This window comes from Tripterygium wilfordii, chromosome 3, assembly GCF_013401445.1.
Source record: "Tripterygium wilfordii isolate XIE 37 chromosome 3, ASM1340144v1, whole genome shotgun sequence".
NCBI lineage: Eukaryota > Viridiplantae > Streptophyta > Magnoliopsida > Celastrales > Celastraceae > Tripterygium > Tripterygium wilfordii.
The window spans coordinates 7879442-7892226 of record NC_052234.1 but is presented as its reverse complement, the minus strand read 5'-3'; the positions used below and the strand labels follow the sequence as shown (position 1 = coordinate 7892226).

General features: G+C 37.6%; 1 protein-coding gene across 1 annotated transcript; it reads left to right on the top strand.

Annotated features, from left to right (window-relative positions):
• Positions 1-8552: 8552 nt before the first annotated feature.
• Positions 8553-10006, top strand: LOC119995587 (uncharacterized mitochondrial protein AtMg00310-like). The gene is made up of 2 exons (XM_038842101.1): positions 8553-8600; positions 9611-10006. The coding sequence occupies exons 1-2, from the start codon at positions 8553-8555 to the stop codon at positions 10004-10006; spliced, it is 444 nt and encodes a 147-aa protein (XP_038698029.1).
• The last annotated feature ends 2779 nt before the right edge of the window (positions 10007-12785 follow it).

Sequence of the window (12785 nt, the reverse complement as noted above, 5' to 3'; positions counted from 1 at the left end):
CCAAGCGGTTGCGGTACCACTGTGGCAAACGGAGTTTGATCACACATTCGCACTAGCGGTTCCGTTAACTAGCGTTAATGCTGCCAAAGTAACCTCTTTTTTTTTTTTTTTTGAGGTGGTCATAAACCTGATTGTATTCATTTACTCACAAATTTAGGTGAGATAATTTGAGGCGTATAGGCACTCGAGCCACCATATAGATATATTACATTTAAGAACTTCAAACAGAAACTCGATTACCCTCACACGATTACCCTAACACCAGAATATACCCAAGAAAATAAACAAACAAACAAAAAAACAACTTCAGCAAAGTAGATATGGTAATTGAGCGATCCTCCTGTGGATGCAAAAATCTGGACAATCGACACATCAATTGCTGGCACGGCTGACGCAGAGGCAAGTCTCCATGAATCCTGCAAGAACAAGGGAGAGGGCGACCCTTCGTGGCCCGAGGACACTCCGACGCTCAAGTCAGTAATCTTATTCATAGAATCAAATTAGAAGTGGAAGTGAAAATGAGTTTGTGCATTGTATAGCGTTGTAGCTCGTATAAGTTGGGATTTCATATCCCAATTGTTCACTCTGTTGAGATCTTGAGGTTGAGGTTATCATATGAGTTTGAGTTTGAATCTTCCCTAGGTTGTCGTTAGGAAGTTTTCCCTCTATATGCCACCTATCATGGTGGGTAGGATATGGAATGTCAAGGAAAGTAGGATCAAATCCCTTATTATCCTGATCCCTAATCTTCTTCATGTTTGAATGTTAACTTGAAGTATTATTCCTAAGAGTGAGATAGATCCTCTCCCAGCCTCTTCCCTAGTATGATGCTTCTTGAAAGCTGGACGTATATTTCTCTTTCTCCATCCTACGTGTCATGCTGACCTGACATGTGTCATTTTATTTATCCACACCTCCAAATAGATTTGGAAGTAGATTTAGATCTAGATCCAGATCTATCGAAATCATGCTTATCGATACTTAAACTTGAAGCTTCAAACCCAAAATGTGCTAAGGGATCTTCTATCATACACCGTTCTTGAAACCAAGTTATCTCCCAAATGAAAATTCAGGAGAGAATCCCACCATCTACCCTTATTATTGAAACAAACAAAGAAAAATATTTTAAAAAAGTGTTGGGGGAGAGCACCAGCTCCTCCTCCAAACGTGTATGGAGGCAGTTGAGAAAAGTTGAGAGAGAAGGTCGAGAGGATGGTTGAGAGGAAGCATTGGCTCCTCCTCTAAACGTATATTGTTGGGGAAAATCAATCTGCTTTTGTTCAAGGGAGACTCATCTCAGATAATATCATGGTAGCCTTTGAAGTTCTTTATACTATGAGTACTAAACAAAAGGGTCATACAAATTACATGGTTGTACAGTTAGACATGAGTAAGGCATATGATAGAATGGAGTGGAGCTTTGTGGAAACAGCAATGCAGTGTATGGGATTTTGTCAATGCTGGAGAAATTGGATCATGGCGTGTATATCGCTAGTGACATATGTGGTCATAGTTAATGGGGAAATAAGGGAGGTTATTGTTCCTACTCTAGGATTGCGTCAAGGTGATCCTCTTTCTCCAATGCTTTTTGTTCTTTGTGGTGACGTTTTAATCTTTTATTTGAATCAAGCTATGGAGAGAAATGATTTCTGTGGTTTCCCATTTGGAAGAGGTTTGCTGCTTGTTTCTTATTTATTCTTTGCAGATGATAGTCTCATTTTCTGTCGAGTATCAACGAATGATTGGCGATGTATTCGTCACATTTTAGTTCTCTATGAAAGACAATCGGGTCAAAAGTTGAATGTGGAGAAAGTAGCCCTATTTTTTTAGTAAACATACACCAATGGAAATCAGGAATCAATTGAAATATTTCATTGGGGTGAAGGAGATCAAAGCGTATGAGAATTATCTGGGGTTGCTGGCGCAGGGGGTAGATCCAAGAAGAAAGCTTTTCAATTTATAGTTGAGAGGGTGAAACAGAGGGTGAATAGTTGGAAGAACAAATTTTTATCGTATGTTGGCCGTGAGGTTTTAATAAAGGAGGTTCTTCAAGTCATCCTGACCTATGCAATGCAAATCTTTAAATTGTTGGAATATAACATGCAATAAACCAGATAATATTTATATTGCATGAACAGTGCACAAGCTATAGAAATAAAACAGTAACATTAATCAGAAACAGTAACATCAGCATATATGAACTCAATAATTGATGCTTAAATCAAAATACCAAAAACCGTAAACAGTTGATAGGAATTGTGGGAGCGAGGTACGCCTTTCACGAATCTCCTTAAAGAGAAATGTCCAGCCACTGGTGCCAAGCTCTCCGGACAGACTCTTCCCAAGATACAACGCTCCGTAAACCACTAGTAAGCAGCATTTCAATACTAATGGACTTAGACGAACCAATTTAGAATTGCACTCTCAAACAGATTGAAGACAAAGAAAACGAGACTTGGAAGAGCAGCAGAGTGACAGAAGAAGAAGAAGAAGATTTTCTCTCTTATGAAGCTGCTGCCAAGGCTCTCCTTATATAGGAGGCTTAGCAACAAAAACCCAGAAAAATCAGTGAGAAATCACTGATTTTCGGGCTGACAATTTGACCAAGCAAGGTTGCAACCACCAGCCCATATCTTGGGCTGTTGCAACTGCTCTGGTTGACCAGGTAAGATGCCAGTCATGGGCTGGGCTTGAACAGTCCATATTCAATGCATTTGGGCCTCTCTTATGGGCTTATAACAAAGTGCAAAAATGTAAGAAATTATTGGGCTAAGTCTGCGAAGGGCCTGCTACGCACGCACGCTCGCCTCGCCACGCCCGACCGACCGGCTCTGCTCGGCGGGCGGGTGCGCGCGTGTGTTTTAGTCCAAGTTCATAATGTGGAGCCTCTCACTCCTACAAAAGCTTGGGTGCCATTGGGCCCAAAGTCTTACTACAACACTTGGGCTTATAAACAACACATCCACATGATATTTTTCCAATGTGGGATTCTCATACACACACTTATTGCACTATGTCCACCATGCTCATCATGGTCACTTTGGAGTCTTTTTACATTCAACCAATAAATGATTTGGTCACACTAATTGCTCCAATTTTTTGTCCTTATAACAAGGATCAATTGCCAATAACTTTCATTCAATAATTATTATTGAGTTTTCAATTAATAATGGTCAAACTATAGTTGACCCTCATTTTCCGACAATCCCCCACATTGAATGTGAACAGACGACTATACTGACACGGGAAAACGTCTGAGAGTGCAGTAGAATCAATACTGCATCGAGATAGGTAGTTTTTGGCTTTGAACCTTCTCTAGTGAAAATCCATCGGACTTACTTAACTAGTCAGTGGACTGATGCCTTGAACTGTCAGTTGTTTGTGTAAGCCTAGTCAATAGATCTCACGCAGCATTGATCCAATTCATATTGGTTCTCGGTTGTGTTCATTATTTCGGCCATGAACTTCTTGGGTTTAGTGAGTGCTTTAGAAAATATCGCCTTAAAATATTTTCATAGAGCCGGCCATACTATTCACTCACGTAGGTGATTTCCTATCAGGAGTATCCTCTAATACTCCACTTGTTTATCACAAGATATAGGAATCATTAAAAGCATAGCTTAACCTTACACACACATTCTAGCAGCACTTTGTGCATCTTAGGAATGGGTTTGGAGTAAAACTCCGTGTTGCTCACACTTAAGTTACACTCAATTTGTGTTGTCCTATTGAACCTAGTCCCTGGGATCTCCAATCGCTAGGTTAGGTTTCCATCAAGGTAACTTATTCAATCAAGGCTTTCAAGCCCATTCCCCTTGATGCGCAGTCTATCAACTCTCGACTCAAACCTTTTGTAAACGGATCCGCAATATTTTCTTTAGACTTCACAAAGTCTATGAAAATTATTCCACTAGAGAGTAACTGCCTAACGGAATTATGTCTTTGACGAATGTGTCGAGACTTACCGTTATAAATCATATTTTGTGCTCTTGCAATTGCAGCTTGACTATCGCAATGAATGCAAATTGCAGGCATAGGCTTTGGCCATATTGGAATGTCCTCCAAAAAGTATCTAAGCCACTCTGCTTCTTCACCGGCTTTGTCGAGAGCGATGAATTCTGATTCCATCGTATATCGTGCAATGCACGTTTGCTTTGAGGACTTCCATGATATAGCTGCCCCTCCAAGAAGAAATACATAACCACTAGTTGATTTCGATTCCTCTGAATCTGAAATCCAATTAGCGTCACTATATCCTTCTACAACAGCAGGGTATTTACCATAGCTCAAAACATTATTTTTTGTTTTGTTTAGGTACCCTAATACTCTCAATAGAGCTTTCCAATGCTCATGCCCAGAATTGCTCGTGTATCTGCTTAGTTTGCTTACAGAGTATGCAATATCCGGTCTCGTGCAATTCATGATATACATGACACTGCCAATAATGCGAGAGTATTCTAGCTGATTAATACTGTTGCCAGTATTCTTATGTAAGACCATGTGAGGGAGAAAAGGATTGTTCGTATCCTTGATGCCATGTCCTTTGAACCGTTCAATCACTTTCTCAATATAGTGTGATTGAGATAAAGCTAGGCCTTCCGAAGATTTGAGGATCTTAATGCCTAGTATCACATCCGCTTCACCCATATCTTTCATGTCAAAGTTCTTTGATAGCATTTTCTTAGTTTTGTTGATAATCTCAACATTACGACCAAGAATTAGCATATCATCGACATATAGACAAATGATTACACATTCATTGTTCATAATTTTTGTGTAAACGCATTTGTCACACTCGTTGATTCGAAATCTGTCTCGAATCATTACTTGGTCAAATTTCTCATGCCATTGCTTTGGAGCCTGTTTAAGCCCATACAATGACTTGACAAGTCTACACACTTTGTGTTCTTGTCCTTTGACCTTGAAACCCTCAGGTTGTTCCATATAAATCTCCTCATTGAGTTCACCGTTTAAGAAAGCGGTTTTTACATCCATTTGATGTATCACCAATCCATATAGTGAAGCTATCGAGATTAACAACCGAATAGATGTAATCCTCGTAACTGGTGCATAAGTATCAAAGTAGTCTAGACCCTCCTTTTGTCTATACCCTTTGGCTACAAGCCTTGCTTTGTACTTATCAATGGATCCTTCAGCTTTTAGCTTCTTCCTAAAGATCCATTTACATCCAATTGGTTTATTCCCGGGTGGGAGATTAACCAATTCCCAAGTATGGTTACTTAGGATGGATTTCAGTTCACTGTCAATAGCTTCTTTCCAGAATGGAGATTCTGGAGATGACATTGCTTCATTATAAGTCTGAGGTTCGCTTTCTAACATGTATGTTAGATAATCTGAACCAAAAGACTTAGAGATTTTTGATCTCTTACTCCTTCTTGGTTCTATTTCATCGGTCTCTCGTTCACCGATTTCTTCATTCTCAGAATTTGAATCTCTATTCCGTTTCTGAGAGGTTTCGCCTTGTTTACAAGGGAAAATATTCTCAAAGAATTCTGCGTCTCTCGTTTCCGTTATCGTATTTATATGGATGTCATCAATTTCAGATTTGTGTACCAGAAATCTGAATGTGCTGCTATTTTGAGCATATCCGATGAATATGCAATCCACCGTTTTAGGTCCGAGTTTTACTTGCTTTGGTGGAGGTACAGCCACCTTAGCAAGACACCCCCACACTTTCAAATATTTGAAAGATGGAGGTCTCTTATTCCACATCTCATATGGAATGCTACCTGTTTTCTTGTGGGGCATTCGATTAAGAATGTAATTAGCAGTCAAAACTGCTTCCCCCCACAAGTTTTGTGGTAGACCTGAACTTATGAGCATGGAATTAACCATCTCTTTTAAAGTTCGGTTTTTCCTCTCAGCAATTCCATTTTGTTGAGGTGTATATGGTGTTGTAGTTTGATGGATTATTCCAAACTTAGAACATAACTCATCAAAGAGAGCAGAATCATATTCTCCTCCCCTATCGGACCTTAGTGCTTTAATTTTCGTACCTAGTTGAGTTTCAACCTCATTCTTGTACTTTACAAACATGTCCATTGCTTCGTTTTTGCTAGTTAATAAATAAACATAGCAATAACGAGTACAATCATCAATGAAAGTAATAAAGTACTTTTTTCCACCTCTACTTTGAACAAATTTCAAGTCGCATAAATCTGTATGGATTAATGCCAGAGGCTCAGTACTTCTTTCAATATTGGAAAAGGGTTTCTTGGCAAACTTTGCTTCAACACATGTTTCACATTTGTGGTTGACATCCAAATTAAATTTGGGAATTAAACCCAAGTTTGCCAATTTTTTCATTGTATCATAGTTTACATGTCCTAATCAACCATGCCATAGAAAAGGAGACACAACCATGTAAGTTGAAGACTTTTCTTTATTAATAACAGTCTTTGGGTACAAGAATTTAGACTTTTCGTCTATTACAGCACAATTGGCTTTAAAAAGCCCATTATTGATATACCCATTTCCCAAATAAATCCCACCCTTGGAAAGTACAAATTTGTTTGATTCAAGCACTAATTTGAATCCTTTCTCGATCAAAGTGGGCACTGATACCATATTCTTCTTGATATCAGGGACATGCATCACATTTAGCAGCTCAAGCTTCTTGCCGGAAGTGAATTTCAGTATCACCTTTCCGATTCCTTCAATGGTGGCTGGAGCAGAGTTAGCCATATAAACCTTCTCACCATCATCTTTCTTCTCATATGTTGAGAAGAGCTCCTTATCGACGCAGATGTGTTTTGTTCCACCTGTGTCCATCCACCAATCTTTGGTGTTTGTGACTATGTTCACCTGAGAGATGACACCACAAAACACCTCTTGATCTTCCTCCTCCTCAACTAGGTGGGCTTGCTTCTTTCCCTTGTTATTGGCCTTGTCCTTGTTAAGACGCTTCCTGTAATCTTTGGCCCGGTGTCCAGGTTTGTCGCAGACATAGCAGGTACCCTGGAACTTGTTGGTTTGCTCTTTCGGCTTCCCTTTGGTTTGGGGCTCCCTCTTTCTCTTCCCATGTTTAGGCTTGGAGGTTTCCACCAGGTGGGCCTTAGAGCCTTTTGGAAGTGCAAACTTCTTCCGATTGTCCTCCTCAATCCTTAGACGGACCATCAATTCTTCCATGTTCATCGCCTTGCGTTTGTGTTTCAAGTAATTCTTGAAATCAGTCCAGCTAGGAGGTAGCTTCTCGATGACTATCGCCACTTGGAATGGTTCATTTATTACCAATCCCTCAGCATGTACTTCATGCAAGATGAGCTGGAACTCTTCAAGTTGATTGACAACAGACTTGCCATCCACCATCATGAAGTCAAGAAATTTGGCCGCCACAAATTTCTTAGTACCAGCATCCTCGGATTTGTACTTCTTTTCAAGAGAGTCCCAAAGCTCTTTTGCTGAAGATGTTTCGGAGTACACATTGTACAGGTCATCAACTAATCCATTAAGGATATAGTTCCTGCACAGATATTCATTGTCTTTCCAAAACTGGACTGCTGCTATCGTCGTTCTGTCTTGCTCTCCTGGTGACAGAATAGGGCACACCTCGTAGAGGTACTTGACAAGGTTCAAGGTGGTCAAGTAGAAGCGCATCTTTGGTTGCCACCTCTTGAAATCCTTACCGATAAACTTTTCTGGCTTTTCGGCTGGAACCATTACACGGCCAGCCAGAGGAGCCGCAGTCCTCCCATCAGCATAAGCTGGAGCAGCAGACTCAACAGGAGCAGTCTTAGGCTCGCCTCCGTTTGGAGCAGCCATACCTCCAATAGGAGCAGTCACCGTTTCACCACCTGGGTTATTCAAACCACCAGGGGTCAAGTCATCACCTCCAGGATGGATGGTGGATCCCTCAGTATTTTGAGCCATTATTTTTCTACACAATTCAAAGTGTAGAATTAGTAACACAAAAATATCAAATAATTTAATGATATAAATCTCAACAATATTCATGTCAATTAAGCACAGAATTTTTGTTTTAAAAATACACAACTTCTGTCGGCTTTCTTTGTTAGGAACTAACAATTGTAGCAACCAGATCGTTCCCAGATAAGAGGGGGCCTTCCGTATAATACGGCGCTCAATTAAATAACTCCTTTCCTAAACAGAACTTTCTAGTCATTGCCACTTTATTGTTAATCACCAAAAAAAATATTACCAAAATATTTGAATATATAAACAAATAACTATTCAATATCTCACGTAATTATTAAAGCAAAACAAAAATTAGTTGCAATTGTGTATCACATATATTTTCATGCACAAGACATACACGGCAAAATTTTAATTATCAATTGATTTTTAATTGGCTTACTCAATTCACATGCAAGTACCTTTATTGGACCAAATTTGTGCCAAAACAACTAAATAAACAATAGACAGAGAATCAAAAGCATTTAAGCATACATCATGCTTTGTTCCAATTAATGCACCGAAAGAACAATAGTGATTTATACAGGTAAATGATATAGCAGCTAGCAATTGATATAACAGGCAGATATGCACGTTCAAGTAATGAGCATGCAGTCAATATGCACGTACAGGTCAACAAGATTTGTAGCAGTTCACTCAATATGCAGGTAACAATATGCACGTACAGATCACAAATTAAGCACAAGAATGAAACTTTTTTTTTTTTTTATCAATTGAATACAATGATAGTTTCAACAGAACAACGATTTCTCTTTAAGATTGTTGGAATATAACATGCAATAAACCAGATAATATTTTTATTGCATGAACAGTGAACAAGCTACAGAAATAAAACAGTAACATTAATCAGAAACAGTAACATCAGCATATATGAACTCAATAATTGATGCTTAAATTAAAATACCAAAAACCGTAAACAGTTGATAGGAATTGTGGGAGCGAGGTACGCCTGTCACGAATCTCCTTAAAGAGAAATGTCCAGCCACTGGTGCCAAGCTCTCTGGACAGACTCTTCCCAAGATACAACGCTCCGCAAACCACTAGTAAGCAGCACTTCAATACTAATGGACTTAGACGAACCAATTTAGAATTGCACTCTCAAACAGATTGAAGACAAAGAAAATGAGACTTAGAAAAGAAGAAGAAGATTTTCTCTCTTATGAAGCTGCTGCCAAGGCTCTCCTTATATAGGAGGCTTAGCAAAAATGTAAGAAATTATTGGGCTAAGTTTGCGAAGGGCCTGATACGGTCATCTCGCCACGCCTGACTGACCGGCAGGTGCGCGCCATTTAGTCCAAGTTCATAATGTGGAGCCTCTTACTCCTACGCGCCATTTAGTCCAAGTTCATAATGTGGAGCCTCTTACTCCTACAAAAGCTTGGGTACCCTTGGGCCCAAAGTCTTACTACAACACTTGGGCTTATAAACAACACATCCACATGATATTTTTCCAATGTGGGATTCTCAAACACACACTTATTGCACTATGTCCACCATGCTCATCATGGTCATTTTGGAGTCTTTTTACATTCAACCAATAAATGATTTGGTCACACTAACTGCTCCAATTTATTGTCCTTATAACAAGGATCAATTGCCCATAACTTTCATTCAATAATTATTATTGAGCTTTCAATTAATAATGGTCAAACTATAGTTTACCCTCATTTCCCAACATAAATTTCCTAATCAACTTTGTCAAGAGATTGATCAAGTTTTGAGGTCTTTTTGGTGGGGAGGATTGTCGGGGGAGAGGCATAGGATTGTCTGGGTTTCATGGGAAAAAAATTGTCGCGCTAAGAAGGAAGGGGGCCTTGGCTTTATGAGTTTTTCATCTTTTAATGAGGCTCTCTTGTTAAAACAAAGCTGGAGAAATTTGAAGAATCCTAACTCCCTAGTTGGGCATGTTATGAAGTTGAAATATTTTAACAATATGTCTCTACGAACAGCTCCTCCTAAGGCTTCTGATGTTTTTGCCTGGAAAAGCATCCTCTCGGCAAGAGCTCTTTTTCAGTCGGGTTTATTGTGGATTATTGGAGATGGGAGGCTTTAAAGTTCGAAAATTAATGAAACTATTTTGATCGAGGAGAGAGAGTCCAGTATTTCTAATGGAGGCAGTCCAAAGGGATCAAAGTTTTAAGCATCAGGAGTAATCTTGTGGTTTTGTGCATGCAGTTTGTCTTTTGGTTTTAAGCTCAATGTTTTTGTCTTTTCAAAGTTTAATCTTCGTACTATGTGGGGGGTTCATCCTTGTACCTTGTTCCTCCATGTGTAACTAAATTCTTAAAAGTTTATTGAATGCTCTTCCAGGTTAATCAATCCTGATTTTATTTTTTTTATCAATAATTTACGAAAGACTAGTTTTAGAAAAATGGGGTTATCCAAACATTTGAAGATTATGTGGAGTTACAATTTTATTTTTAAAAAAAGCAATGTTTGATTTGGTTAATAAATGCAATTAATTTGAGGAAAATATTGGTCAAATTTCAAATTATTTTTGAATTAGATTCGATTTGGGTGTGTCAGAGCAGTCACATTGGTGTTTGTATAATTGGTCTGATAGGTAAAATACAAAAAAATAGAGATTTTGACAAAAATCAAGGTGCATCAGTATCTCTTGTAAGATTTATAAAATTCAAATGCTCTAAAAAAGTAGCACATATATACCCCATTTTTTTTTTTGAAATACCGTTGAGAAATATGCTTATCATATACGTCATTTTTATAGCACAAAAGTGAATCTCTAAATAGTTAATAATATTCGTCAAAATTCGCCTCTCTCCTCTTTATAATATAAAAACTTAATATTTTAATGTAGTAGAGATTTAAATAGAGATGTTGATGCCGTTATGATTAAATAGAGATATTATACATCGAGAAAAAGTGTCATTTGAGTAGGTAAAATAAAAAAACAGCTAAGAGATGCCGATAAGAATGGGGTTAATGATCTTTGTTTGATACTTTGAGCAGATAATGTCATAAGATCACTTGTGGTTCTTGCTTTTAAAGGTTCCCATGTTACAAGAAAGAAAAGAAAAAAATAGGCGTGTACGTCCAACATTAAGGCTAAAGATTTCAAACGTGTGTTGGTCTGAAAATTGGCAGTCATAAAATCTTGTTGCGTACAAGTCTTATGCATTAATATTTATTTCTTATATTATGTTTGGGTGGAGAATGACTTAAAAGGAAGAAAACAAATGGAAATATTAAAATATTAAAATATAAAACGTTTCATGAATTGGAGCATGGAGGTTTTGCTTGAACCAGACCAAATCTAAGACTTCTTTATATTAAAGTCAATAAACATGTATATTAATCTTATGGGATTTGATTTAGTTAATGCATAGTGAAATTAAAAGCAATATTTGCCCCCACAAAACTAAAAATTGGTATTTAAAAATATATAATATTTATTAGTAGTTAAATCAAAACCTCACGTGCCTTCCTTGTGTAGAAATATAATAAAATCACCACATATATGTGAAAAATATTTGTAAGATTTGAAGAAAATGGGGAATCACGAGTAGTTTAGACAACACTCAAATATAAAAGTATCTTATAGAGGTCTCGAGTTTGAGCTCCTCCATCCCTTCGCCTATCATAAAAAAAAAAAAAAAAATGGAAAGGTAAAGAGAGACATCATAGAATCTGCCAAGGAAATTAAACAAAACAAGAAAAAGGGATTTGCGAAGGAAATTAGTGTAAAAAGAATCAGAGTGTGAAGGAAAAGTGTGTGTGGGTGTGTTGCTTTTGCTTCAAAGAAGCTTAATCTGAAACCAACAGCAACCAAACACGAGATGCTTTTGATGGTTCCCCCGAATACATTCGCGATTTCGCGTGTATACACTAGCACTTGAGTATCGTGGAAACCAATTTCTTCCCCCCTTTTTAGGCCTTTATAATGACGCGACTCCCCACGCATGTGGTGTGATGCGATGCCTTATCTGCACATATGCTTTAATGGTGGGGATGCCTTAATTAAGAAGCCGATTGTGTCCGACAATCACGTCTACTTTCCTTTCTTTGGAGTCATGACCCCATGATTGTCTTACCTTACATATAAGAAAATGAATATTGCTTGAGATGATCAGAATATGACCCATATTTCATTATAATTAATGTGGAGTGTTGTACTCTCTCTGTCTCATTTTTGTTTTGGTTGTCCATGTTTTTATTTTGGGCTATCTCAAAACTAATATCGATTTTCTTCATTAATTAACAATTTTATTATCGTATTCCAAAATTATCCTTATTATTTTAATTACATTTATTTCAAGGAAAAAAAACACGATCATAAATAAGGGTAAATTTAGACTAAATAACATGATTGTTTTGTGTGATTGAATTTCATTAAATGATGTCTTCTTAAAAAGTTGGATTTTCAAATGATGACAGACAAATTGGGATAGAAGGAGTATATTAAGTAGACCCTATATTATGTGTGTTTGTAATTAATGACTATTTCACACATCACATAAATTTGGGAGTAAAACGAAGATTATATGTTGAGTGAATATGATGAATCCCTTAAACTTCTTGGACATAATTAACCTTCAAACTCAAAGTAAGCATGGCTAATAATTTGTTGAGATGAAAATCTCTTTCGATATATTTCATAAGATCATTCAGAATGACTCACATTCTCCAATTTATCATTCTAGGACTACTTCATGAAAAGGAAACTAGAATGATAATAATATATCTTAATTATGGTAGACATAATCAACCATATTTATTGTTCCTAGAATTTAGCCTTTAACTAAGGACTCCCATAAAGAGGAAATCCCTTCCCATACGATGCTGCTCACTAGCTGACTTTAGTCACTTTCATT

Coding starts and splice junctions, on each gene's coding strand:
- LOC119995587 (XM_038842101.1), top strand. CDS start 8,553: ATGCACGTACAGGTCAACAAGATTTGTAGCAGTTCACTCAATATGCAG. Junction 8,601..9,610: donor GCAGTTCACTCAATATGCAG/GTAACAATATGC, acceptor GTCAAACTATAG/TTTACCCTCATTTCCCAACA.